The sequence below is a fragment of the Stegostoma tigrinum genome, chromosome 2 (assembly GCF_030684315.1).
Source record: "Stegostoma tigrinum isolate sSteTig4 chromosome 2, sSteTig4.hap1, whole genome shotgun sequence".
Taxonomy (NCBI): Eukaryota; Metazoa; Chordata; class Chondrichthyes; order Orectolobiformes; family Stegostomatidae; genus Stegostoma; species Stegostoma tigrinum.
In genome coordinates, this window is record NC_081355.1 from 70,014,371 (window position 1) to 70,040,927 (window position 26,557).

The window sequence follows — 26,557 nt, forward strand, 5'->3', positions numbered from 1 at the left end:
TTTGTCCTCATAAACATCCTTATGGAAGAAACAGATTTTGGTCGAAGGAAAGTGGTTGGTTGACTCAATGCCACAAGTTAAAAAGAAAGGTAGCTCAGGCCAATGTCAAAATAAAATACTGACACAGCTGTTGGAAAACAGTTGGGGAATGGGACTGACTTCAAACTCATCCAAGTGAAACCTGGAAGTGGGTGGGATGAAATCAAGATCCTGACCCAACATCACTGTTAAGGAATTTAACACCCTGTATTCAAACTCCTCACCCTTGTCTGCAAAAGAAAAACTCTTTCTGTTCACTTCCATAGAACTGAAATTGCAGCCATTGATTAAAAAAAAGTTCATTAGTATTTATTACAAAGTCAATATTATTTCATTTTCATTGCGAATAGATTTTATTATGGAATATATTGCCAAGAGTTACCAAAAAAATCAAGAAATCTGTCGTAATAAAAATAGAATTGATTTAAATATTATGACTGTGTCTTGTCAATGGGCTTATGCAGTTAACCGAATGAATCATGAACTTTTAAATTGAACATGACAAAGTAGTAATAAATGGTAGATCAATAAATGAATATTTCTAATTTGAAAATACTATTATTTGTAAATGTTTTAACATCTGAATACAATCAGAGGTTTGTCCTGGCTATTTTGCCTTTGTTCTCTTATTGGTTACATGATATTTCCTGAGTTGAAAGCAATATGTGGATGTTGACGGCGAGGCATAGGTCATAAGAATATAAGAACTTCGAGGACAGAAATAGGTCATTCAGCAACAAATAAATCCCATTTTGATTGATCTTCACACACCAACCGCTCACCAATTTTCTCAGTCTCTTCTTCTGCAGAATATAACACTAGAATAAACTTACAATGACTTACAATAAACATCAGAGGCTGTCGAGTAACTGATATCGTACAAACTTATTGACAAATCAGTACTGTTTGTCAAAACAGCATAAAATATAAAAACAAAAACTCATTTCCTTCTCCACGCTTTTGCTTTCATAATGATATGAACTGTTGAGAGGCTAGAATGGTAGCACAGTATCTCAATTTTCAAGTTAGCATTCCATGACCTCATAAAAACTATCTACTGCACCAGAATTTAATTATTAATCCATCTGCAAAGGAGTTGCATTAATAGCAACGGAAAATATTTGTAGGACAACGGAACTGTAAAATGGTAATCCAGGCAAATAGATTCAATCACTTCATTAATGGCAATTGCAAGTACAGGGCAGCAGTGCATAAGTATCTACGAGCAGAGTTTAGAGAGTGGATTGCAGTTTTAAGAGGTGCTAAATAACAATTATTCTCCATTTTGTTCCTCACTGTTGTTTTAAAGGTATCAAATTTACTTTTTTGGGCACAACAAGCACATTGACAGCTGAGATTGAGCCGTCTTAAAGTTCCATCAAGTTCTAGTGGACTAAAGCAACAACTCCAGCATCTTCACATCCAAATGTTTCCATCAGTCTCCAGCTGAGAATTAAAAGGTGACCTGAGAAATTCAGGACCAGTTTGACGGGTGAAAGTCAAATAAAGAATGATAAGTTTGAAACTGAATTGCACCTTGAAACACATTTATCAACAACATCCAACTCTTCCTTTCCCCAAGGAGATTACTGGAAATGAGGCCGATAAATATACGTATATGGAAATTATTTAACTTATCATGCTGACCATATAAAATATGGAAGCTAATAGATTGCTGATGAGAAACATGCTGTATTTAGTGCTCTGGGTGCTTGATGGAATCATATAGCCCCGACCTTTGTTGTGAGAGCCTTTTTGCGCAGTTTATGGGAATCATTAAAGAGATCCCACTTGAAACGTGGAATCAGAGTTGAGCAGCTGAAAATGTGGATTTCTGGAGCTGCAACAGAACAAAGTGTTGTGGAAAAAAACAGCTGCAATATTCAGCTGAATCAGTGTGGATTTCCATAACAATGAGAGACAGTTACAGATAAAATGACAAGAAAAAAACAAAAAGAAATATTTTGCAACATTGATGTCCTGGGTAAATCAAAACACACTCTGCTGCTGTTTAAATCAAATGAGCTATAAGGCAGAGTTGCAATTTTTCTACTCAGTGACAACACTGAAATGGCAATGCAATTAATTTAAAAAATTGAGCGTATAAATAGTAGAAAGTACATGGCTACATCAATCTCACTGAGGAGCACTTAGGTTTTGAAGACACAGTTGAACCCCATATTAATGTTATTCTTGAACTGCATTTGTTAAACATCAGCGCTCAAGAGGAAATGAAGGCTATTGATCAGAATGTGACCACACCAATACAATCGAGCTGAATGCTGAGAGTTGGACAACTGAAAGATGATCGCACCAGAGATAGGCATAAGAATATTTGCCATGGCAGCTCAATGACTAAAGACAGAAAAAGAATTTTTCCAAAGAAGCTGTTAACATGTGAAGAAGCTCTGAAGTTGTCAATAAACAGCTAAAGCATATTATTGGGAGAACATGTGAGGCATACCAGGCCAAATGAGAACAACGGACCAGAAAAAGAGAAGAAGAAATAATCTGCAGAAAAGCTAGTGAAAAAAATCATGACTAGAGGACAGTACATAAATACTGTGAAGGGCATCACATTAAAAAAAAGGAAGCATGTCTAATGAGGGAAAGATTCTCTATCAACAAGAAGCTAAGTCACTTTGCACATACACACCTCGCAAGAAAGAAACAGAACAAGCTTGTAAAGATGGCCGCTGGGCTGATATCAGCTAACGGCACTGACAATTCCCTCTACACTAAAAGTTGAGGTCATCAGGTCGAAAGGTGGTGAATGGTTTGTGACAGTTAGAACAATGGCTGCAGAAAGAGAGCATCAACTGTGTGTGAAGTGTCAGATACCCATTGGTGCTTCTTACAACACCATGAGCTTTTCAGTCCTGTCTGAAGTGGCTCAGGGTGGTGAGCCAAAAACGAAACCCTTAAAAGTGAGGTTGAAGTTATATCATGAAATGGTCCTCACGCCGAGAGTACAAACGATGCAGAGATCCCAATGCAATTGAAAGAATGAAGATCTGGAATTCCAGGCAGCAGATGTTAAGCAAAATCCACTCATCTCTGCAGAAGCAAGTATAAAATGTGTCAGGAGAGATTTGCAGACTTTCACAGATCATTAAGCCATTGACAGATCATAACAAATTGCAAAGATGTTTGCGTAGGTCTTGGAAATGTTCCTGGAGAACATCATCTCAAAGTAGATGAAAGTGAGAGAGAAGCTTAGCACTTGTTGAGAAGAGATCTAGCTGCCCTCGATGCCGGCTGGAAAGTCAAGACTGAGGAGCTGCGAAAGGAGAAAGTAATCAAGAAAGTGACCACTGTTCCAGACCGGATTAGCAGTTTGGTAGCTGTGAAGTAGTCTGGAAACTGAGAATATGAATAGTTTCATGAGATTCTTCAAAGTTTTGGGAAGATCCTATTGTTCTGTGCCAAGCATTGAAGTAAAGTTGCTATTTCTTGCAAAGGTACAGATGGATTCTGGTCGATAAAAAACATGAAAAGGGCATTCCCGATGCTCTGTAACAGCGTCAATGCAGACAACAACAGATAGTGTGGATACAAGACATATACTGCAGACACAAATTATTATTATTTGGGGTTTGGGTTTTAAAATAGAGTTCCATAGATTTCAGTCAGTTTCATGAAGGTAATATCTTTTCAAAAAATGTCAGAAAGTTATCTGGAAACACTAGCTAAGTACATTGTTTCGAAGAAGATATGCGACTTCAGTCAAGTGCCCGACAGGATACCTGTTTCCATCCCCACCCCTGTCTGCTTTCCGGAGAGACCACTCTCTCCGTGACTCCCTTGTTCGCTCCACGCTGCCCTCCAACCCCACCACACCCGGCACCTTCCCCTGCAACCGCAGCAAAAGCTACACTTGCCCCCACACCTCCTCCCTCACCCCCATCCCAGGCCCCAAGATGCCATTCCACATTAAGCAGAGGTTCACCTGCACATCTGCCAATGTGGTATACTGCATCCACTGTACCCGGTGTGGCTTCCTCTACATTGGGGAAACCAAGCGGAGGCTTGGAGACCGCTTTGCAGAACACCTACACTCAGTTCGCAACAAACTACTGCACCTCCCAGTCGCAAACCATTTCCACTCCCCCTTCCATTCTTTAGATGACATGTCCATCATGGGCCTCCTGCAGTGCCACAATGATGCCACCCAAAGGTTGCAGGAACAGCAACTCATATTCCGCCTGGGAACCCTGCAGCCTAATGGTATCAATGTGGACTTCACCAGTTTCAAAATCTCCCCTTCCCCCACCGCATCCCTAAACCAGCCCAATTCGTCCCCTCCCCCCACTGCACCACACAACCAGCCCAGCTCTTCCCCTCCACCCACTGCATCCCAAAACCAGTCCAACCTGTCTCTGCCTCCCTAACCTGTTCTTTCTCTCACCCATCCCTTCCTCCCACCCCTAGCCGCACCCCCATCTACCTACTAACCTCATCCCACCTCCTTGACCTGTTCGTCTTCCCTGGACTGACCTATCCCCTCCCTACCTCCCCACCTATACTCTCTCCACCTATCTTCTTTTCTCTCCATCTTCGGTCCACCTCGCCCTCTCTCCCTATTTATTCCAGAACCCTCACCCCATTCCCCTCTCTGATGAAGGGTATAGGCCCGAAACGTCAGCTTTTGTGCTCCTGAGATGCTGCTTGGCCTGCTGTGTTCATCCAGCCTCACATTTTGTTGTCTAGGATACCTGTGGTGTCAATGATTGAAATGTTTAGTCTGCTGAGCTAACAAACAGAACAGAGTTTATTAGCTTAAGAAGTGACTTCAGTTCCATTGATTAGAACTGGGTTTAAAATTCAGAAGGGGGAGAACAGTTTTTTCATAACAATGAAGTTATGCATTTTTGTGCACAATCATGTCTACTTTTAGAAACGTGACCTCTCTATAGGTATCCTCTGACCATATCCAGAAGGATACCCTACCTCTCCAAGAGGATATGCTACTTCTCCAAATAACTCTGACAGCTTTAGATCAACTAATTACACAATCAAAATTACATAATCTCATCAATGAAACCTGAGGCAGCAGCACGTGAATGATTACAGTTACTTCTGTGAACCAATGAAATGCAAGCTCGAGCCTGTCTCCATTCTGTCCCATTCCCCTAAAACACAAAAGGGTGGCAGTTTTGCTCAGGGCATTATTGAAACAACAGAAAATTCAGGCTGCTCTGGTCGCCCACGGTGCAGTCTCATCTATGCCTTTGGGCGTGCCCAAGCTTAATTTGGTACTGAAAATTATGCTCCAATTGCGCACAACCCACTTCTTTCAGTGTGCATTTCTTTTTGTCCATGTGGTCATATGCACAGGGCAAGATCAGTGCAGTAACATACCTTAAAGCTGCAGTTTGGATGAATTATTATTTGAAAGCCCTCCCTCACTAATGTGAATAGGTATTGAAAGCAAAGGTAAAGTTGCCAAAATCTCAGCCAACCACAAGCTGCCCTCTCATTCGAGAGTGATGACTGGTGCTGGTTAAACCTAAGGTTTGCCACATCTCAGGCAAGGGGAGAAGTCAAGAAGGTAAGTACTTTATGACAATCTCAAGACGATGTGGAGTTTGAATCCATGTTTGTTGGCGTTACACTGCATATGATAATGTAAAATACTGAGACAAAATGATCCTAGACCAGTTATAATTACATCAGTGTCTTCTCACTATTACCATAATTAGAATTTTGAGTAATGTACAACTGCACAGTCTCAATGCCGTCCTTCTTTTTATCCAATTTCTTCAAAGCCTTGTGCCAGAGATGTGGAACATTTAAATATTCACCAATTCACATAAATGTTTTACATTGAATTGCTTATAAACCATTCTGTTTGATAAATTCCATTTAGAAAGGCCAGTTTCGAAATCATAGGTATACTGCTGGAAGTTAATCAGCTGAAACTGTGGACCTTTCAAGCCTAAAGGCTGAAAAACTTCTAATTGCTTGTCTCGTCAGGAGAACTCTACCCATTGTGGCACAGGCTTGCAAGGTTATCTGGAAGAATTCCAGCCCCAGTATTGGTGCATCCTCCCATGTTTCATAAATCAGGCTGGCTGGCTGTCATTTATCACAGCATCCTGAAATACTGCAAACCTGCCTGGCTGAGCTATCACATTACGTAATCTACCACAGACTATTGATTCAGTTCCAAACTCCCATCCTCAAGGGCATCATTTTGGACCATTGCAACCACAATGAGTTACTGCTTCAGCAATTAAATGCTGCGCATCAATCATTTGCTTTCCCTCAAACAAAACAAGATTAATTCAATGCACACGCTTCAAGGAGACCTATGATTACTGAGCCTATTAGTGATTTTTGCTACTGTTTATTTGAGTGTCAGTGTGGAAGAAAAAAAATCTACTTGGCAAGCATCTGAGCTGCGGAACTGGCAGGAAACTGATATCTTCAAATATCTTTATTTTTACCTACTGTAGCCTCATGTTGGAGATCCATTCCCACTAAAAGTTGCACACCAGAGCCTACACCAACAAAGCAGAATGTGGCTGCATTTCTTATTATTTCCCTGCATCTGATTAAGATGCACAGTCAAAACTTTCAGTTGATTATTTTCAGTCTGCATGCCGAAAAGCTGAACATTGCTTTGCAATTGAAATTCCATTGAAAAGATTTGACTTCCTGTGGATGAAATGCACATGACATATACTATAACAGTTTACATCTTGTGTCTTGTGATTTTTATTATCTTTGGAAGTTTAGAAAGTCATAACTTAAGTTCAATGTATATTTTATGCAAATCATAAATTCCTGAAGATGTTAGATTCAATGCTGCAAATGCTGATTGAGAACAGACAGTGTTAAGAACTTTAAAACTGACCTCAGCTGACTTGCTCCTGATCACATTTGGTGGCCCCTGCTGGAAAGTATGCACATGTATTTGGGACTTGCCAGTCAAACAACTTCTAACTGTTGATAGCTAGTTTGGAAAAAGAGAATGGACAATTGCATAAGGCAATAGACTATATGCCAGCAAAAAATGATCTGGGAGACAAAACGAGAAAATAACTGAAAATATATTAGTATAAAGATGTTGCGAAGTACAATTATCTGAACAAAGCAAAGTACGTTTCTGAATATATTACAACATTAGTTATAGAAACAAGGTGAGTCACGGCACCTGAGTAATGGGCCAAAAAGAGACCAAAGTGGAATCAATCATTTGTATCCTCAGACTATCCCCAAAGTTAATTTACCAAATAATATTTGGTACTTCACTTTTACAGCTAAATGGCCCAGAACACAGCCATCAGCAAGTTCTCAATTTACAGTACATATATACAAACATATGAATCAAAAGCAGGAGCAGGCCTATAAAATATCAAATATATTTTACAAAGATCTTCTATCTCAAGAAACATCATCATGACCATTTTCTTCTTGCCAGAAAAGACTTTAATGTGGAAAAGCCACAGAGCGTACCACAGACATTAAGCCACAATATTGCATGATCATGAAGTGTTCATTAAAAACCTTGCTGTATTTAGTTGTGTCATAAAATGACCAAATTTGTGTCAATGTCACTAATCAAATCCTTAGTTATTACTTATTAATCCTTTCATTACTTTTCCTCACTGTATTTCTGCAAGCTTCAAGGAGACCTATGATTACTGAGCCTATTAGTGATTTTTGCTACTGTTTATTTGAGTGTCATTGTGGGAGAAAAAAAATCTACTTGGCAAGCATGTGAGCTGCGGAACTTGTCATAGAAGTCACAGCGTACAAACATCTGATACGCTGGTTTGGTTCAAACTGCATTGAATTGTAGTTTCTCGGCACCAATCATGGAAAGAGATACTTAGGACTTGATTAACATTTCTGCTATACTCCCTTGAGTACACATGCTCAATACAGCTGTGTTCCTCTGTGGAACTTTAACAGCCACACCCAACCAAGGCACACTGTCCACCTCTTTTCAATTGACATTGAATGTTTGGGGCCAAGGTTGCTGAAGGCTGTGCTCCCAATGCCAAAGTTCCCTTGGCAAATTTGATCATCTCTGAATCTCTTTAATGTAGTTTAGAAGTTACCAGAACTTTTCCTTCTTGATGCCAGATCTCATTGTCAGTGTGTTTACTGTTACGATTCTACAGTTCTGATATTGCAGATTTGAAAGAAAGAGACTTTCGAAAAAGTGTTTCGATTTTGAAATCTGTAACAAAGAAACACACACTAAGTTAAGTCTTAAATTTCCTTTCAAATGGAAATTTGTGATATGTGCAGGCAAAAGGAGGTTGTCACCATTCCTCCTTCCTTAGGTCCAGGGACCTTTTTGGTTTACACAGGTAGGAGATCAATCACTATTAAGTCCTCATAAGAAGAAACTTTTGTGCTGACAAGACATAGATAATTGCATGATAGCAATAGTTATAGGTGGCATTAGCTAGTTAGACATTGATGCTGAGACTTTCAGGAAGCAGGGAAGGCACATCGAGACCCAAAACTATTCTTCTAATTTCCCAAACCAAGACTGTATGGCATCATCATATGATGTTCATACAGTCTCCAATATAAAACCCTTCCAGAACTATGATTTTGTCATAGAAGTCACAGCGTACAAACATCTGATACACTGGTTTGGTTCAAACTGCATTGAATTGTAGTTTCTCGGCACCAATCATGGACGGAGACACTTAGGACTTGATTAACATTTGGACAACATGATGGGCCCTATTAACGGTGTAAGAATTCCAAACGTCTGGGAGAATAAATAACAAAAAAGGCCCTCAATGTAATTAAAGCCTCTGCCCAGTGGAACAAGGACTCATTTGAAGGGTATCGTGGGCCGAAGAGCCTCTACTGTGCTGTACCTTTTATTTGAAATTAACAGAGTAACTATGGCTGAGAAAAAGGCTGCTTACTAAACCTGACCTGTGTAGAACTTGCACAGAGAACTCCGAGAGACATCCTCACAGACAGCTGATGGCCAAAGACAGCCCAAGAAGAAAGACCTTCAGAAATGAAGAGCTGCACTACCTAACGAGCCCAGACAATCTGCAAGTGCAGTAACTGCAGAATAACTGAGGGTCAAGAAGCCTTCTTTCTTTCTCCCATGTCCAGTACAGGCCAACATTGACTTTTCAACAACAGGATCCATCAGAAGTGCTGAATCTGACTTCAAGTTTCAACACCTTCACTTCAGAAAAAGGAACTTGAAGTCATAGGCCAGCTAAGAGGGTTAAGATTGACCTTACTTTCATAAGTACCTTATAACCTTGCTCATTTTTAATTTTTGTACATCTATTTTTAGTTAATTACTGTATCACTTTTACATGAACAACTTCAACGCTGATTCTGTAATAAACTTGATTTCATCTTATTTAAGCATAAAGCTATGCTGATGTTTATCTTTAACTTGACACACTTGAAAACTAAGAGGGGGCTAAATATGAGCTGATACAAATTCTTCGTTCATGGACTACTCTGAGGGCATTCTTGGTGTGGTTGTGACACAATTGTATGAAGAGCCTGGAACGGTTCTAACATTGAAGCTGCATTTTTATACTACTGAGCCAAACAACTGCACCGATTACTTGTCTCTTTGCACCTACACAATCAAAGCCGAAATCTTCTGAGAACTTGCCAACTAACATTCATTAGGCAATCTATTGGGCACAGGGAATTCATCTTCCTTTTGAAGTGGATTTAGCACATCAGACAAGTAAAGTTGCAATCAAAATAAAGAGCCACAAGAATTACCAAAATTCCCTGTTAATTAAAGAGGAACCTCACACAGTTCTGCTTGGAGCCAGGACCTTGACAATGGCAAACACAGGCCAGAGATTATTTTAATGTTCACAACCCATTGCGAGGTTCCACTTCCAATGTGTAAACTCTGACAATTACCTTCTATAATTGTTGCTTCCTACGTCTTGAAATAAGTAAGATTTCTTGCTCTAAAGTAAAATTTAATCTTTTCAATTCTTTCCATCTTGGCAATGTCCCAGCTAATGTCTTAGAAATGATCTCATCTCAGTTGCTCAATTAAAAAAAAGAGTTTGGATTAAAGCTTTACATATTGTGCACACATTGTTTGGATTGGTGTAAAGTATTATGGTTTAGCTTAAACATAGAGATCAACCATACCAGCAGCTGTTATGTTGCTGTTGTACTCATGTTGTTGTAAATCTATTCTCAAAACAAAGCATCAGAATGCCGTAATGCAGAGCTGAGCATTAATATTGAATAAACAGCTTTCTTTGAGACAAGATAACGAAATGTGAGGCTGGATGAACACAGCAGGCCCAGCAGCATCTCAGGAGCACAAAAGCTGACGTTTCGGGCCTAGACCCTTCATCAGAGAGGGGGATGGGGTGAGGGTTCAGGAATAAATAGGGAGAGGGGGGAGGCGGACCGAAGATGGAGACAAAAGAAGATAGGTGGAGAGGAGAATATAGGTGGGGAGGTAGGGAGGGGATAAGTCAGTCCAGGGAAGACGGACAGGTCAAGGAGGTGGGATGAGGTTAGTAGGTAGGAGATGGCGGTGCGGCTTGGGGTGGGAGGAAGGGATGGGTGAGAGGAAGAGCAGGTTAGGGAGGCAGAGACAGGTTGGACTGGTTTTGGGATGCAGTGGGTGGGGGGGGGGGAAGAGCTGGGCTGGTTGTGTGGTGCAGTGGGGGGAGGGGACGAACTGGGCTGGTTTTGGGATGCGGTGGGGGAAGGGGAGATTTGGAAGCTGGTGAAGTCCACATTGATACCATTGGGCTGCAGGGTTCCCAAGCGGAATATGAGTTGCTGTTCCTGCAACCTTTGGGTGGCATCATTGTGGCACTGCAGGAGGCCCATGATGGACATGTCATCTAAAGAATGGGAGGGGGAGTGGAAATGGTTCGCGACTGGGAGGTGCAGTTGTTTATTGTGAACCGAGCAGAGGTGTTCTGCAAAGCTGTCCCAAAGCCTCCGCTTGGTTTCCCCAATGTAGAGGAAGCCACACCGGGTACAGTGTTGCTTTTCATTTATTGATACTGCTGTGGCCAGGACGAATAAATGAACTTTTCCTGAGTTTCACCCAATACAACATCAAGACCTACAATCCCCCATCTTATTTTGCAAAAGCCAGTTGTGGTCTGAGTACTGATTTTCAGTTTGCCACATCCATTGTACAAAGCAATTGAAATTCATTTGGAGATTTTCCTCAAATGTCCAATTGAAATTGGAAACTATAATCAAAGAATGGTTACAGCATCAGAGAAAACCATTTGTCCTGTCGAGTCTGTTCGCCCTCTCTTCAGAGAAGCTCTACTGTTCTTTGCCAACATGTTCACACAGTTTTTTCTCTTCAGGTAATAACCCAATTCCCTTTTAAATGCCACGGTTGAATCTGCCTCCATCACATTCACTAGAAGCACATTTCAGATCCTAACAACACACTTTGTAATAAAAAAGCTTTTCCTTATGATCATCATTGATTTCTTCCCCATTCATTTTAAAATAGTGTGCTCTGGTTCTTAGAACCTGTGACAATGGGAACAATTTCTCTCTAACTACACTCTCTAGATTTTCATGATTTTAAATTCGATCAAATCTCTTTTTGATCTTCTCTGCTAGAAGAATTATGCTTACTCGAATCCTAACTAACCTAGCCATTTCATTGTAATTCTATATCTCTACAACCTTTCTTGCAAATATCTTATGTGCCTTTTCAAACACCGTTACATTCTTACCAAAGTGTAGTACCTAGATTTGGACACAATACGTCAACTGGGGTTAAACATGTTTCATAATAGTTCACTATAAATTATGAGCTTTAGCACACTATGCCCCAAATCATAAAACAGAGGATCCCATACGTCTTTTTGATTATTAGATCCACTTGCCCGATACCTTCAATGGTTAGATCAGTTATAGCCACAGGTCTCTGGGTGTGTGCAACCCCTTTATAACTGTATCCTTTGTTTTATATTAACTTCCCTCATTCTTCCGAAGAAAATGTATCCCTTCACATGTCAAACCATGTGCATGCCCATTCCATTGGCCTTTTATGTCCTCCTGAAGCCTATCAGTATCTTCCTTGTTTATGTCACTTATAAACTTTGAAACTCTGTCCCGTAAACCTAAACCTAGATCATCAATACATATGCAGAAAAGATGAGCATATATTAAGCAACATGCATGAGGTGGATCTACTATTGACATCTAGGGAACCACAAAGTCTATATTTGTAGCATAAATGGTCTGTCAAAAATATATAAATATTTTGATGTTCCAAAATCTGTGTCCTCCTCGCTTGAAATTCCCTGTTGAACTCTTTAATAAGATTTTTTTAGCCCACCACAGCACTGAAAAGACTCTAATCATGTCAAAAATGTCATTCTCAGAGAGATGACTGTAGTATGTCACTGTTTGTTTTTCTCTAATTCCTTTACTCTTTCATGAAGCTCAGTCGTCAGATTTGGCTTGTTTCAACTCTTGCATATTCAATGTGGCCAAAGCTCCTTTCGCAATAGCTTCTCTCTCTCTAACTCTCTTTTTAACCACCCCTGGCCACCATTCTCTCTCTCTCTCTCCATCGCGGTGTCTCTCTGATTGCAGAGTACTTGGAAGTGCATGGAAGATACGTTTGACTCAGCACAGCTTCGTCAAGGCGAGGTCATGTCTGAAAAGTCTGGTACAACAGTTTGAGGAAGTAATAAGCAAGTTCAATAAAGTAGAGCCAATGGATGTGATCTATTTGAATTTCCAGAAGGCCTTGGACAAGGTGCCACACAGGTGGCTGCTAATTAAGATAAGAGCTCATGGTGTTAGGACTGGAATGGAATGAGGATTGATTGACTGGCAGAAGGCAGAGTGTTAGCATCAAGGGCCTTCTTCAGGACAGCCGTTGGTGATTAGACGAGTTCTGCGGGGGTCAGGGTTAGGACCACAACTGTTGGCATGATGTAATAATGATCTGGATGAAGGAACCAAGACTGCTGTTGCTAAGTTTGCAGATAACACAAAGATAGGCGGAGGGGCAGGTAATGTTGCGGAAGCAGGGAGGCTGCAGAAGGACTTGGACCGGACAAAGTAGTGGCAGATGGAATACAATGTGAGAAAGAGTGAGGTCATGCACTTTCGGAGGAAGAATCCTGGCAGAGACTATTTTTGAAATAGGCAAAGGCTTCGGAAACCTGAAGCACAGAGGGAGTTGGGGGTTCCTGTTCGGGATTCTTTTAAGGTTAACAAGCAGGTTCAGTTCAGACAGCAATAGGGACTATCCGTACTCACTCACCAACCCACCAGTGTCATTAGCTGCCATTTTCGCCACCTCCAGCAGGTTGCTACCTCACTTGTCAGCCTTCCACAGGGACGATTCCTTCTGGGAAACCATGGTCTACTCCTCCTTTGCTCCCAACACCCCACCCCACGCCCCCACAACACCTTTCCAAGCAACGGCGTAAGACACAACACCTTCCTATTTACTTCCTCCCGTCTCACTATCTAATACCCCAAGTACACCTCCCAGGTGAAGCAATGATTTTCCTGAATTTTACTAAATCTAGTCTATTGTATTCGCTGCTCACAATGTTCAACATGGGGGAGATAAAAGACAGACTGAGTGACCGCTTTGGGGAACACCTATGTTCTGTCTGCAAGAATGACTCTGAGCTTCCTTTTGGCTGCCACTTCAATACAGAACTGTGTTCCCTGGCCAACATCTCCGTCTCAGAATTGCTGCAAATATTCCAGCTAAGCTCAGCACAAGCTGGAAGAACAGCATCCCATTTTCCACTTTTGAATCCTGCAGCCTTCCAGACTCAGGATCAAATTCAATTATTTTAGAGCCCTGAGCGCTCTCTCCCATGTCCATGCCCCTTCTTCTATGTCATTACCCCATGTGCAACACACCAGACATTGTCATCAGCTGGGCTGTAAACCACCTATTGTCAGCCATTAATGGTTTCCATTAGCAGCTACTGATTCTCCCAGACTGACTTTCACCCATTTCTTTGTTTGCTCAACTGTTCTTCTCTCTCTGGGCTCCATCTTCACCTGCCATTTACCTCTCACCTCTCCCCCATCCCATCTTCTGCATAAATAACAACCTTTTCTTAGCTAAAATCAGTGCTAAAGTGGGGTCACTGGGCCAGATATGTTAACTCTGCTTTCTCTCCACAGATGCTGCCAGATCTGCTGAGTTTTTCCAGCAATTTCTGTTTTTCGATGCAAGTTAGGATGACATGTAGGAAAGCAAACTCAGTTAATCTTAGTTAATCCATCCAGAAAGACCTCAGATCTCAGCAATTACAATATCCAATCATGTTTCTTTGCTCTCCCTGATGTAGCTGGCAATCAATTGCACATACGCTCTTCGTGTGAGATAGTTGGTGACATCAATCCGAAATTTGTCTTTTCATGGTTGAATCTGCCTCCTTCTGTCCTGTTTTTACAAATTAGTTACAAGTCATCCTTTTGGATTTACCTCTGATTTCATTATCTTCTGTACTTCAGTGATATTACCTCCAAGATCATTCCTTTCAAGGTACAAAAAGAGCAATCCTTTTTTCAAAAATGCATCTTTGTGATCTCACCCCTTTTCTGTCATTGTAACCTCCCTCATTCTTACAAACATTTACTGAACTCACTGCACCCTGAGAAAACATAGCCAAAAAGCCTTGGTCAGGGCTGAGCTCTTTGGAAACTACATTAACCTCTCATGCTCCTTGAACTGTTTGTGTTAAGTTAGCAAACATTATGCTTGCTCTTTTACTCAATCCACTGTTGTGAACCTTTTTAACTTCATTCACTTCAATCACTGTCCTTCGTTTCTATCTCTTTCTTGCTATCCTCCAATGCTTTCCTTTCTCCTGTATAAAGTTATTTTCTCCTTTTCTCTCAAATGTATCTCCCTCCCCTCCTTTTATGCTCTTTCCTTTTTCGTTTCTAAATGTCTTTTTCCTGAGTTTTGCTTTTTCAATTAACTTCTTCTTAAGTTGTCCCTATGACATTTGACTTGCCACATGCAGGAAGGCATGTAAAAGATGAAGAAATCAGACATGTTTCTCAATCAGTGAGAAAGGCCAGGTCTTCAAAAAGAGTTTTACTTTAGAGAGCAAAACATAGCAGCAGAGCCTCAAAAGTGCAGATGCAGCAGAGAATCAACACACCAGCTCCACTGAATTATGACAGGATTATTTCAACCGTGTTTGGGTGCTTTATTAAAATTAGTAACAAGACTCAATTGTCTAGCACTGGAACAGCCTGGTTAGGCCAAAAGATCGATCACAAGTAGCACTTTTATGCACCCATCTTGTTCCCACATCATCATCTTATTTGTTTCAGTTTACTGTCTCACTCATTTTTAAACACTGGCACAGATATTGTCACAGTTGTTATTGCCTGATGATCCATCCTTTAGTCCCTTTTTTATTTTGCTCTTACATTCTGCCCTGACATCGTCCAAAAGCACAACTTGTGCCATGTGCATGCTGACAACATGCAGCTTAACGTCATTACCACCTCCCTCAATCCCTTCACTGTCTCAATTGTTAAACTGTTTCCTCCAACTAACTGTTGGAAAGCCAAAACCATTACATTTGATTCTCATCACAATTACACTGCCTAGTGATGATCTCCATCTGTCTTGAGATTCAACCAATTATACATAACGTTGTATAAAATTGTGTTAAGTTAGCAAACGTTATGCTTGTTCTTTTAGTTGTGAATAAACATACATAACTTTGTTTGTTTATTCACTAATAGGCTGTGGGCATTGCTACTTAGGCCAGCATTTATTGCCCGTCCCTCATTGTATTTGAGATGGTGGTGGTGAGCTGCCTTCTTAAACCACTGCAGTGCATATTCTGTAGGTGGATTCACATTACTGTTAGGGAGGGAATTCCAGAAAGTTTGCCCAGCAACAGTGAAGGAAAGGCAGTGTCTTATTTGACGCAGAAATGATCGGCAACAGCCCTAAAACCACCTACTTCTACTACATTTTATCCTATTCCTCAGCATATTTGCTGCTGAAACCTTCATTTGAGCCCTTTTCATCTCTAAATTTGCTTACTTGGACTGTATTCCAATCTACAACCTCTACAAACTCATACAAGACTGTGTATTTGCCCGTGTTCTCATACACACCAAGTGCTGTTCATCTATCAAGCTGTGTTCATTAACTAGTAAAGCCTTGATTTTAATCCCTCTATGTATTTGTACTTCTATATCTTTGTAACTTCCTTCAATCTAAAAAACCTCAGCGTTATCTGCGCTCACTCGATTCTGACCTCTCACACATTTCTGACTTTAACTGCAATTGCATGTGTTCAGCTGTCCAGGACCTGCCAGCTCTCTGCTTCCTTCAATCTCTTTCCTTCCATAAGACATTCTTTCAAATCTACACCTCTTGCAGCAAGCTTCTGAGAATCTGCACTAATATCTCTTTCAATAGCTTGTTCTCAAGTTTTGTTTCTTAATATTGTAATCTTAAGTTTCTTGAAATGTTATACAAAAATTAAGGGCACTGTAGAAATTTAATTAATAATGACATTCTAATCAAAGAACTGTGGATAAATTCATAATTATTGTTTCGCTTTTCATTTTGCTCTTAAAGATCTCCTTCTCAGGATCTTGGGGGTTAAAAACAAAAAGCTTCAATGTCAGTACCTTGCCAAGGCTCAAAACTCTCTGAGGATTATGATGCCCAGCTGTCTGCTTTTTGGGTCACTCGTCCACAACCAGTCAGAATCTATGTGAAGATAACAGCAGTTCTTGAATTCTAGTTAAAGTAAGCAATTTGTTTTTAAACTTACAGGTATTGAATGTTTGTGTTAGACTGCATTCTTTTTGACAGCACAGTGAGCTACCTACTGACATTGTACAGTGGTGCGGTTGCATTTACAAAGCAGCATTTTTAGTGCAGTCATTCACAGTACACATGCACTGTAGTTTCAAAAACTTCCCAGAAAATTTCCATTTAGCTTAGAGGACCAGCTGTAAGTGGAGTGGTCAACATTCATTAATAAAGTTTCTGACATCTTACCTATTTGTGAGGAAGGTCTTTTTAATTGACATAGAGATATGCAGCATGGAAACAGAGCCTTCGGTCCCACTCGTCCGTGCCAACCAAATTTCCCAAACTAAACCAGTTTCACTTGCCTGCATTCGGCCCATATTCCCATTAAACCATTCCAATTCATGTGCCTGTACAAATGTCTTTTAAATCTTATAACTCTGGTGGTGTGGTCCTAGTTATTGCATGCTATTCTCACATTCTGTAGATTTATAACATCATAAATAACATACATTTTCTCACTATATAAGTGGATGGGTAGTTCTCCTTCTCTTATCATTAAGATATACAGCAGAGCACTACTTACACACGTGCACAGGGCCAATTTTGTGAATGACTGTATCACTGACAGTAACTTTCTTCATGTGCGAGTACCCCTGCTAGGCTGCAAAGTACATGCTTCGAACGCAGGGGTACGGGAGAGGCATACTAGACCTTCTGGCCATCGTTCACATATCACCTTTAAGAATTACCTGACCGGTGCAAGTTTTGTCACTACACAAAAAGAGGAGAACAAGAAACTTCTTCAGGCAGCAAACTCTGTTCACAAAATTAACTTTAAAATACAGGTGCCAGCTCTGTAACATTTGTGATCCTCAAGCACTACAATCACTGTTCATACTCTAACCTGGTCCTGCCTGAAGGCACTGGGAACAAGGACAGTAAATCAATCTAACAAAAGCAAGTGCCATAAAACATGTACCTTCTGAATAGAATATCTGCTATAAAAGTTAAAATTTTGAAAGCATTTTCAATCTGTTGTGTACTTCCCATTTAGATACTGTAGGAAGGTAACAACACATTCTTGTATTCCACATGGTTAAAAACCCCCTTTTTAAATGGAGCAGTGGTACAATGGCTCAGAGGTTAGCACTTCTGCCTTACAGCACCAGGGGCCGGGTTTGATTCCACCCTCGGGCAACTGTCCAAGTGGAGTTTAGACATTCTCCCTGTGTCTGCGTGGGTTTCTTAGAGGTGCTCTGGTTTGCTCCCACAGTCCAAAACTGTGCAGGTTAGATGGATTTGCCATGCTAAGTTGCCCACAGTGCCCAGGGATTGTGTAGTTTATGTGCATTAGGCATAAGGGTTACAGGGATAAGGTCTCGGTGGGATGCTCTTCGGAGGGTTAGTCTGCACTGAATGGGCCAAATTGCCTGCTTCCACACCATAGGGATTTTATGATTCTATACAGCTAATAACACAACCCTGGCACAGTAGAGGCAAAAATGTTCCAATCTAATTGCATGGATACTGCAGAGCTGTTAACAGACCTCGTGCTGGTTACCAGGTCAGCTCATTGAGCGAAAATCATGGCAGTCCTGAGTTAAGCCTTTTGATGGCAAGACGGGAAAGAGATGTGAGAACTGAAGAGATGAGTCGTTTGTCACAGAGTACACAGCCTTGGTCACTCTCTTGTAGCAATGGTGTTAGCATGGCAAATAGAGTTCAGCTTCAGGTCAGTGATGTTAAGTATAATGATGGATGATGGTATCATTCACATTAAAGGGGAGGAGATTAGGCATTTTCTTGTAGGAAATAGCCAATCTTGGCACTTACGTGGAGCAAATATCACTGACCGCCTATTAGTCCAAGCTTGGATATTGTTTGTTCCCTGCTCTCAACCACCATTTGCTGTATTATCAGAGAAGCTGCAATTTTTTTAAGCTGTTGACTGTGGAAATGTCACTGAAGTGAACATTGCCGGGTTGAGCGTGCTGCACTGAGGAATTCCTGCAGCAATATCCTGGGGCTCTGACATGCTTTCTTTGAATCAGGTATGAAACCAAGCACAGGAAATCTTACCTCTTGACCTCCAATGACCTTTTATGCTTTTGTGAAAAAACATATTGAAGTAACATAAAATGATAAAAAGAAATTTTCATTAGCATTTACCGCTTTTATTTTCCTTTTTCATTTAAGAAATTGTGTTTCTCCCTCCAGGCTAATGGCTTTCATGGCATTTTAAACTTCTTTTCATTAAAATTCTCGTTTCCTCCTCCATTTCTTGCTCATCAATTTTTATATTTGTTGGTTCCACACTTTTACGATTTGTTTAGTATTTAGCAGCAGTGTAAGGAGGCAAGGAAGGAGCTAAGGTTGCTGATGAACAGCTAACAGGAAACAAATGAGGGTATTTCACAAACTATGATAACTAAGCAACAGGTCAAGCCTCTCAATGAGCAACACAGAAAGGGAGGGAGCAGGCCACAGCTGCTTGCGAACCATAGGGAATGGGAGTGGGCAGTCTAGTGCAGCGATGTATTACAAAGAATGAGGTAAAGCATGCTGGAGCCTCAGGAACACAGAAACTATTATACAAAGTAGGAAACGTGCCAAAAAATAACCAAACAATCGCCAATCCAAAAGCAGAAGGCACAGAGATGGAACCAACCAGAAGGGAAACAAAAGAGTTAAACCAGTAAACGAGACAGACTGGTCTGACTGGTCACCTACTGGTCCTCTATTTAATAGTATTAACGGCTTCTTCCTTCATGGTAATAACCATGTTCAAAACATCAAACCCAGAAATCTTACGATACAGATTGATAGTTACATTGTATAGGGCTGTTGCATTTCAAATCAGATTCTGTGTTTGTCCCGTGCTTCATGAAAATGTTGCGGTTTCATCACATAAGTGTACTTGAAAATAATCTGGAGTTAATTATTTGAAAATTCTATGTCTCAGACATCAGATATTTTCCAGGTACAGTTGAGTTTTAAATTTTTAAAGAGGAACTGTCTACCAAACAAATGCATCAAAGACAAGAAGTAAGTCAATCAATCCAAGAATATTCAATTTATCTTCCCAGCAGGGTACGTTCAAAATATGAATCTAATAATATTGTTAATATATTTCTGTGGCTGTGTGAAGCTCTGTGTTTGTGAACAAATGCAATTAAATGAAAGAGACTTACTTTCAGCTGACAAACGCAAATAACATTGTTGCTTGGAATGTTGTTTAGAAATAAGGTATAATTACCTTCGAGTGTTTAAGTTTAACAGTTTTCAGAAGTATCAACATGGCTTTCTATGTTACCACAGTTAATTACAGCTGCATAAGTAATTCAAACACTGCAGTCAAATTGGTGGTTATAACCAGATGTGACATCTGCATAATTGTGTCAATAACACAAAAAAAAATCCTCATATCAAACAATCAAATTAAACAGGATGAGATTTTGATGCACTATGGCACCAATCTGAGCAGTACAAGCTGACCAGCATTATATTTATAAATTGGCTTTGATGATATCAAGCTATTTCTAAGTATTTCTCAGCTAATCTATCTGTCAGCAATGCATTTGTTCCTGACAACACTGGGATTATAACAACCCTGCACTTCCTGGAGAGGCACTGAAGATGCCATCACTTAGTGCAAAATATGGTAGTGGCTCAAATGGTGTCATGATGAAAGACTGGGGGCCATACATTACAGTCCAGGATGTGTATTAAGACATGAACAAACTTCCAGGATAGAGTTGTAATTGGTAAATTAATTTCAATTTGCATAAACATAAATGGGTTTATCTTACATGAATGTAGGAACAAGAATTATATCTCACTCATTTATCCCCTGTTGATGTGTGACCTCAATCCTCATGTGAGCCCTCTCACCATACCTTTGGACATTATTGTCGAATAAAATGTTATCAACCTCACTTGCAAAACTAACTGTTGATCTGGTATTAGTTGTATGTTGCAAAAGAGACCTACAACCATCTATCACCAGATTCCTTTGGAAATAGTTTCTAATTTCATTGCTAAAAGACATGGCTCTAAGTTTTACACTACGCCCTGCAGTCCTAGATAGTCAAACAATCAGAAACAATTGCTCCCAATCTACCCCATCCACTCTCTTTACTATCTTGAAACATCAATCAGATCACCCCCTTCAGAGCTTCTGCAATCGCTCTTCATAGCTTAACTCTTGGAATAAAGCAATCTCCGTCGTCGACCGACATGGTCCTCTCTCCATGCCCAGTATGACTTCCAGGAGCTGTAGTCTCAGAGCAGCTCCCTGTCCTTCAGCTGTATTTTAACCAGAAGCATAACTGCTGTTATCAGTAACTGTCATTCTAGTAATCAACACTCGGTCAACAGGTAAGATCCACAAAAGGTTAAATATAGACCTCTCAAATGGTTCTCTCTTTCAGTTCCATCAGCACCAGACCCCAAATACTGGGGAGGTAACGGTATAATGGTAAATGTCACCAGACTAGCAATCCAGAAAAGCACAGCAGGTCAGGCAGCATCCGAGAAGCAGGAAAATCAACGTTTTGGGCCAAACCCCTTCATCAGGACTGGGGAGGGGGAGGGGAGCCCAGAGGTAAATTGAAGAAGCGGGGGTGGGCTGCCAGAAGGTGGGATGGTGATAGGTGGATGCAGGAAGGGGGTTATTGTGATTGGTCTGTGGGATAGGTGAGTAGGAAGGCAAACAGGTTGGGTAAGGTTAGGGAAGTGAGGAGAATGGTGAGGGCTGGGCATGGGATAAATCTGGGAGCGGAGGGACTTTGAAGCTGGTGAAGTCAATATTGAGGCCATTGGGCTGTAAGCTCCCAAGGCAAAATATCAGGTGTTTTTTATCCAGTTTACTGACAGTGGAGGTGGCCAAGGAAGGACACGTCACCAGGGGAGGCGGAGGGGTAATTAAAATGGATGGCCTCTGGATGCATGCACCAACCAACCTGACCTTCCAGCTTCAAATCCCTCTACCTTCAGCCTTATCCCTTGTCCAGCCCTGCCAACCCTTCTCACCTCCCTGACCTGATCTAACCTATCCATCTTCCTACTCACCTCCACTCCACCATTCTCACTGATCAATTACAATAAACCCCTACTTGCATCCATCTATCACCATCCCACTTACCCTTCCCCCAGTCCCACTCCCTCCCTCTATTTACCTCTGGGCTCACCTCCCCCTCTCCAGTCCTGATGAAGAGTTTCAGCCTGAAACACTGACTTTCTTCCTCCTTAGATGCTGTCTGACCTGCTGTGCTTTTCCAGCCTCACAGCTATAGACTCTGGCTTCTAGCATCTGCAGTCCTTATTGTCTCTTACTAATCCAGAAACCCAGGTTAAGGTTCTGGAGATACAGGTTTGAATCCCACCCTGGCATATGATGCAATTTGAATCCAATAACGATAGAAAATAAAAAGCTGGTCCTATAAAGGTGGCTGCGTCCCCCTGCCAGATGTTGTGAAAATCCATCTGGTTCATTAATGTCCTTTAGGGAAGGAAATCTGCTGTCTTCACTTGGTCTGGTCTAATATGAATCCAGCACCACAGCAATGTGGTTGACACTTAGCTGCCCAATTAGAGCTGGTCAAATAATATTGCTGTACCCAGTCACGTCCACATCCCATGAATGAATCAAAAAAAATGAGTGCTTTTCAAGCCTGGAGCCTGAGTACACATATCCACTGCAGAAAGACTTTGGCGCTGTATGCTAGCCTGGGAAAAGGCTGAATGATTTTCACTTCCATTCTCTCAGATATATCCTTGGCAACTCAAGACAGAACAAGGAGACCGATCAAGAGGTGCTGAAGTATGCTGACCAATATCTACACAGGCTTGGCACTGTTGCTCAGATTTAAACTGACCACAGGTGGGTCACAGACAACACAGTATGGGGCTGGAGGAACACAGGTGGATCACATGCTTCTTGAGGCTCTCCAGGCATTGTAACAAAGACAGAGCTCAGGCTCCCAGGACATGAATATATACCTCCTAGATGTACACGCTGCCACGGCAGCAGTGGAATGGACATCAACAGATGGAAAAGAAGAAGAGGTCAAACAAAGGAGGTTTGGTGAAGTACATTTCAGGAGGACTTTCAATCGGCATTGGGGTGGAAGAGATTGTGATGGGCATGCACTGATGATGGATTTAGCTGCTCAATGTTGCTTCAATCATGTAAAGGACAAAGTCTAAGATTATGTGTGTTGATTGCCGTTGATCATATAGACGCACTTAAGAGGATGCTAGATAAACCACAAGAGGAAAAGGAATGCTGACAAGGTTAGATGAACAGGAATAGGAATGGTTTGTTTGGTGTAACAATACTGAACTGGGCCACTAAGGCCAAATAGCTTGTTTCTGAGCTGCAGCTTCTATACAGCTAATGCATACAAAGCATGAAAGAAGAATAGATAGAAGAGGCGAGTGGAAGGTCAGAGAGGAGGGATGGAAAGGGAGGCAGAGAAGAGTCAGGGAGGGGAGAGAGACAGCATAAGATAGATAAAAATAATGGAAAGTATGAGGATGAAATCAGCAGGAACAGGAATTACCAAAGGATGGAACAGAAACAACGTCAGAGAACAGGAAGACAGGACAGAAGGGGAAAATGGCACAGAGGTTTGATCCTCTTCGACCCATCCCCCAATCTAATCTTTCCTCCCAAGAAACAAAATTAAGTGGTTGATGGGAAACGAGTTGAGAAAACTCCTACAACAACTCCAAATTTGTACCATTGAAACTGAATGCTTGGAAGAGCTAACATCCCTCACCTCGATGGATATAAAAATTCAGAAAAATATGAGGAGGGAACAGCTGATATGAATAGTTCCAAAAGCCATGAGTTTATGAGCTTTCAAAACCATGGAGTAATCTAAAACAAATACAAATCTCTGGAATTAATTTTCGTTTTTGATGTACTATCCAAGATCAAGACAAATCAGCAAAGAAAGTTGGAAACCACAGAACATAATTCCGAGACTGCGCACACAACTGATCTATGATGATAAGGGAACACTGGATACACAGGATAGCCTGCTCGAAAACATTAGAGCAATTAAACCAAAATTAAAAAGCAGAACTTCGTCAATATTTTAGATTCTGAGTGAAACACTCTTTCATTAGGTGAGGTTTTATGGAGGCCAAGCATAACAAGGTAATCTTTGAAACATCTGGAATTTCTTTTAGCTAAATATTATTAGGGTCCTAGCATAGGATCAGGCTAATGCAGGCAATGGAAGAAGAATAACATGAAATGAATTTGAAAAAATATCATCTTGCATTTAACATTCTTTCCACTTCCTGTATAACAAGGAGGAAATTACCTAAAGGTAAACATCAGTATTCTGTGATTTGTGGAACAAAGGTCCACATATGTAAACTTAACAGCACTTAAAATTATTGACTAGGTGATGCATAAGAGTCCCAACTGGGAAAAAAATTTTAAACAGCAACACTACATGACTGAAGGGGCACACCTGTCAACTTTTAAAAACGTTAAGAAAAATACAGAAAGAGCATCTGTCAACAGCAGTGCTCGGAAGCTAGTAGCAGTAGATCTGTTGTCACTGAGGATCCCAATCAGAGCGTTTCTCAAAGTCATAAATTACAATACACTATGCAAAATCAGAAATGATGTACGCTTTCTCATTTAGCCTAATTCTTGGCAATATCTTCATGTAAGAGGTAAAAATTCCCGAGCAACTGAGTCTGATGAAAGTAAGTTAAAATGAGCATTCATAGGAGGAGGGGTAAAAACAGAAGTAGGGCTCACAGTTACTACTGAAATACTTATTTGTTTTATTACAATTACAGAACGATACAGGGGGGACTTTTTGCTCATTGTGGGTGTGCCAATATTTTGTTGGAGCTATCCAATTAGTCTCACGCTTCTACTCTTTTCCCATAACCTTGAATAATTTTCTCTTCAAGTATTTATCCAAGCCCCTTTCAAATGTCATTATTGAACTCCCCAGGACTCTTTCCAGCTGCATGCTCTGGACTGTAACATTTCATTTCGTAAAACATCTTCATTTCAGCTCGCCTCTTGCCCTTCTGACAATTACCTGAAATCTGCTATTGAAAAATTGTTTCTTTTTTTTTACCCTATCAAAAGCCATCTTAAACTTGAATACCTTTAACAGCCCTCTCCATACCGTTCTCTGCTCAAAGGAAGACGATCACACCTTCTGTAGCCTTGACAATGATGCTCCTGACACCATCTAGAATTCCACTCCAAATCTATTTTTCACTTATCACTCACTGAAGACAGAGGAATGAATCTTACCAAAACTCAGCTCAGTCTCAATTTTGTATCAGAGATCATGGGAACTGCAGATGCTAGAGAATCCGAGATTACAAAGTGTGGAGCTGGATGAACACAGCAGGCCAAGCAGCATCTCAGGAGCACAAAAGTTGACGTTTCGGCCCTAGACGCTTCATTAGAAAAGGGAGAGGGGGAGAGGGTTCTGAAATAAATAGGGAGAGAGGGGGAGGGGGATCAAAGATGGATAGAGGAGAAGATAGGTGGAGAAGAGACAGACAAGTTAAAGGGGCGGGGATGGAGCCTGTAGAAGTGAGTACAGGTGGGGAGGGGGAGGTAGGGAGGGGATAGGTCAGTCCGGGGAGAACAGACAGGTCAAGGGGGCGGGATGAGGTTAGTAGGTAGGAAATGGAGGTGTGGCTTGAGGTGGGAGGAGGGGATAGGTGAGAGGAAGAACAGGTTAGGGAGGCAGGGACGAGCTGGGCTGGTTTTAGGATGCAGTGGGGGAAGGGGAGATTTTGAAGCTTGTGAAGTCCACGTTGATACCATTGGGCTGCAGGGTTCCCAAGCGGAATATGAGTTGCTGTTCCTGCAACCTTCGAGTGACGTAATTATGGCAATACAGGAGGCCCAGGATGGACATGCCGTATAAGGAATGGGAGGGGGAGTTAAAATGGTTTGCAACTGGGAGGTGCAGTTGTTTATTGCAAACCGAGCGGAGGTGTTCTGCAAAGCGGTCCCCAAGCCTCCACTTGGTTTCCCCAATGTAGAGGTAGCCACAACGGGTACAACGGATGCAGTATACCACATTGGCAGATATGCAGGTGAACGTCTGCTTGATGTGAAAAGTCTTCTTGGGGCCTGGGATGTGGGTGAGGGGGGAGGTGTGGGGACAAATGTAGCACTTCCTGCTGTTGCAGGGGAAGATGCCGGGTGTGGTGGGGTTGGAGGGGAGTGTGGAGCGGATAAGGGTGTCCCAGAGAGTGGTCTCTCTGAAAAGCAGATTCGGGTGGGGTCGGATCGTAGACGGCGGAAGTGTGGGAGGATGATGCATTGTATCCAGAGGTTGGTGGGGTGGTATGTGAGGACTAGGGAGATTCTCTTTTGGTGGTTATTGCAGGAACGGGGTGTGCGGGAAATGTGGGAGAGATGGTCAAGGGCGTTCTTGACCACTGCGTTGGGGGTGGGGGGAGGGGGTCGTAGTTGCGGTCCTTGAAGAACAAGGACATCTGGGATGTATGGGAGTGGAATGCCTCATCCTGGGAGCAGATACAGCGGAGGCGAAGGAATTAGGAATAGGGGATGGAATTTTTGTAGGAAAGTGGGTGGGAGGAGGTATATTCTAGGTAGCTGTGGGAGTCGGTGGGCTTGAAATGGATATCGGTTTCTAGCTGGTTGCCTGAGATGGAGACAGAGGGGTCCAGGAAGGGGGGGGATGTTTTGCAGATGGCCCAGGTGAACTTGAGTTTGGAGTGGAAGGTGTTGGTGAAGTG

At 41.5% G+C, this 26,557-nt stretch overlaps 1 protein-coding gene across 3 annotated transcripts in view; it reads right to left on the minus strand.

The window, feature by feature from the left end:
• crppa (CDP-L-ribitol pyrophosphorylase A) overlaps positions 1–26,557 on the minus strand; it is a 262,350-nt gene that overhangs the window by 70,497 nt on the left and 165,296 nt on the right. The window contains exon 10 of one of the 3 annotated variants that reach the window (XM_048559486.2): positions 6,899–6,997. The exons of 1 other annotated variant lie outside the window; for it this stretch is intronic. In XM_048559486.2, the coding sequence (XP_048415443.2) occupies positions 6,899–6,997 (99 nt within the window). Of the gene's footprint in view, positions 1–6,898; positions 6,998–16,662; positions 16,745–26,557 lie in introns of all 3 variants that reach the window. One more of the 3 variants, XM_059641668.1, reaches the window with a different exon arrangement.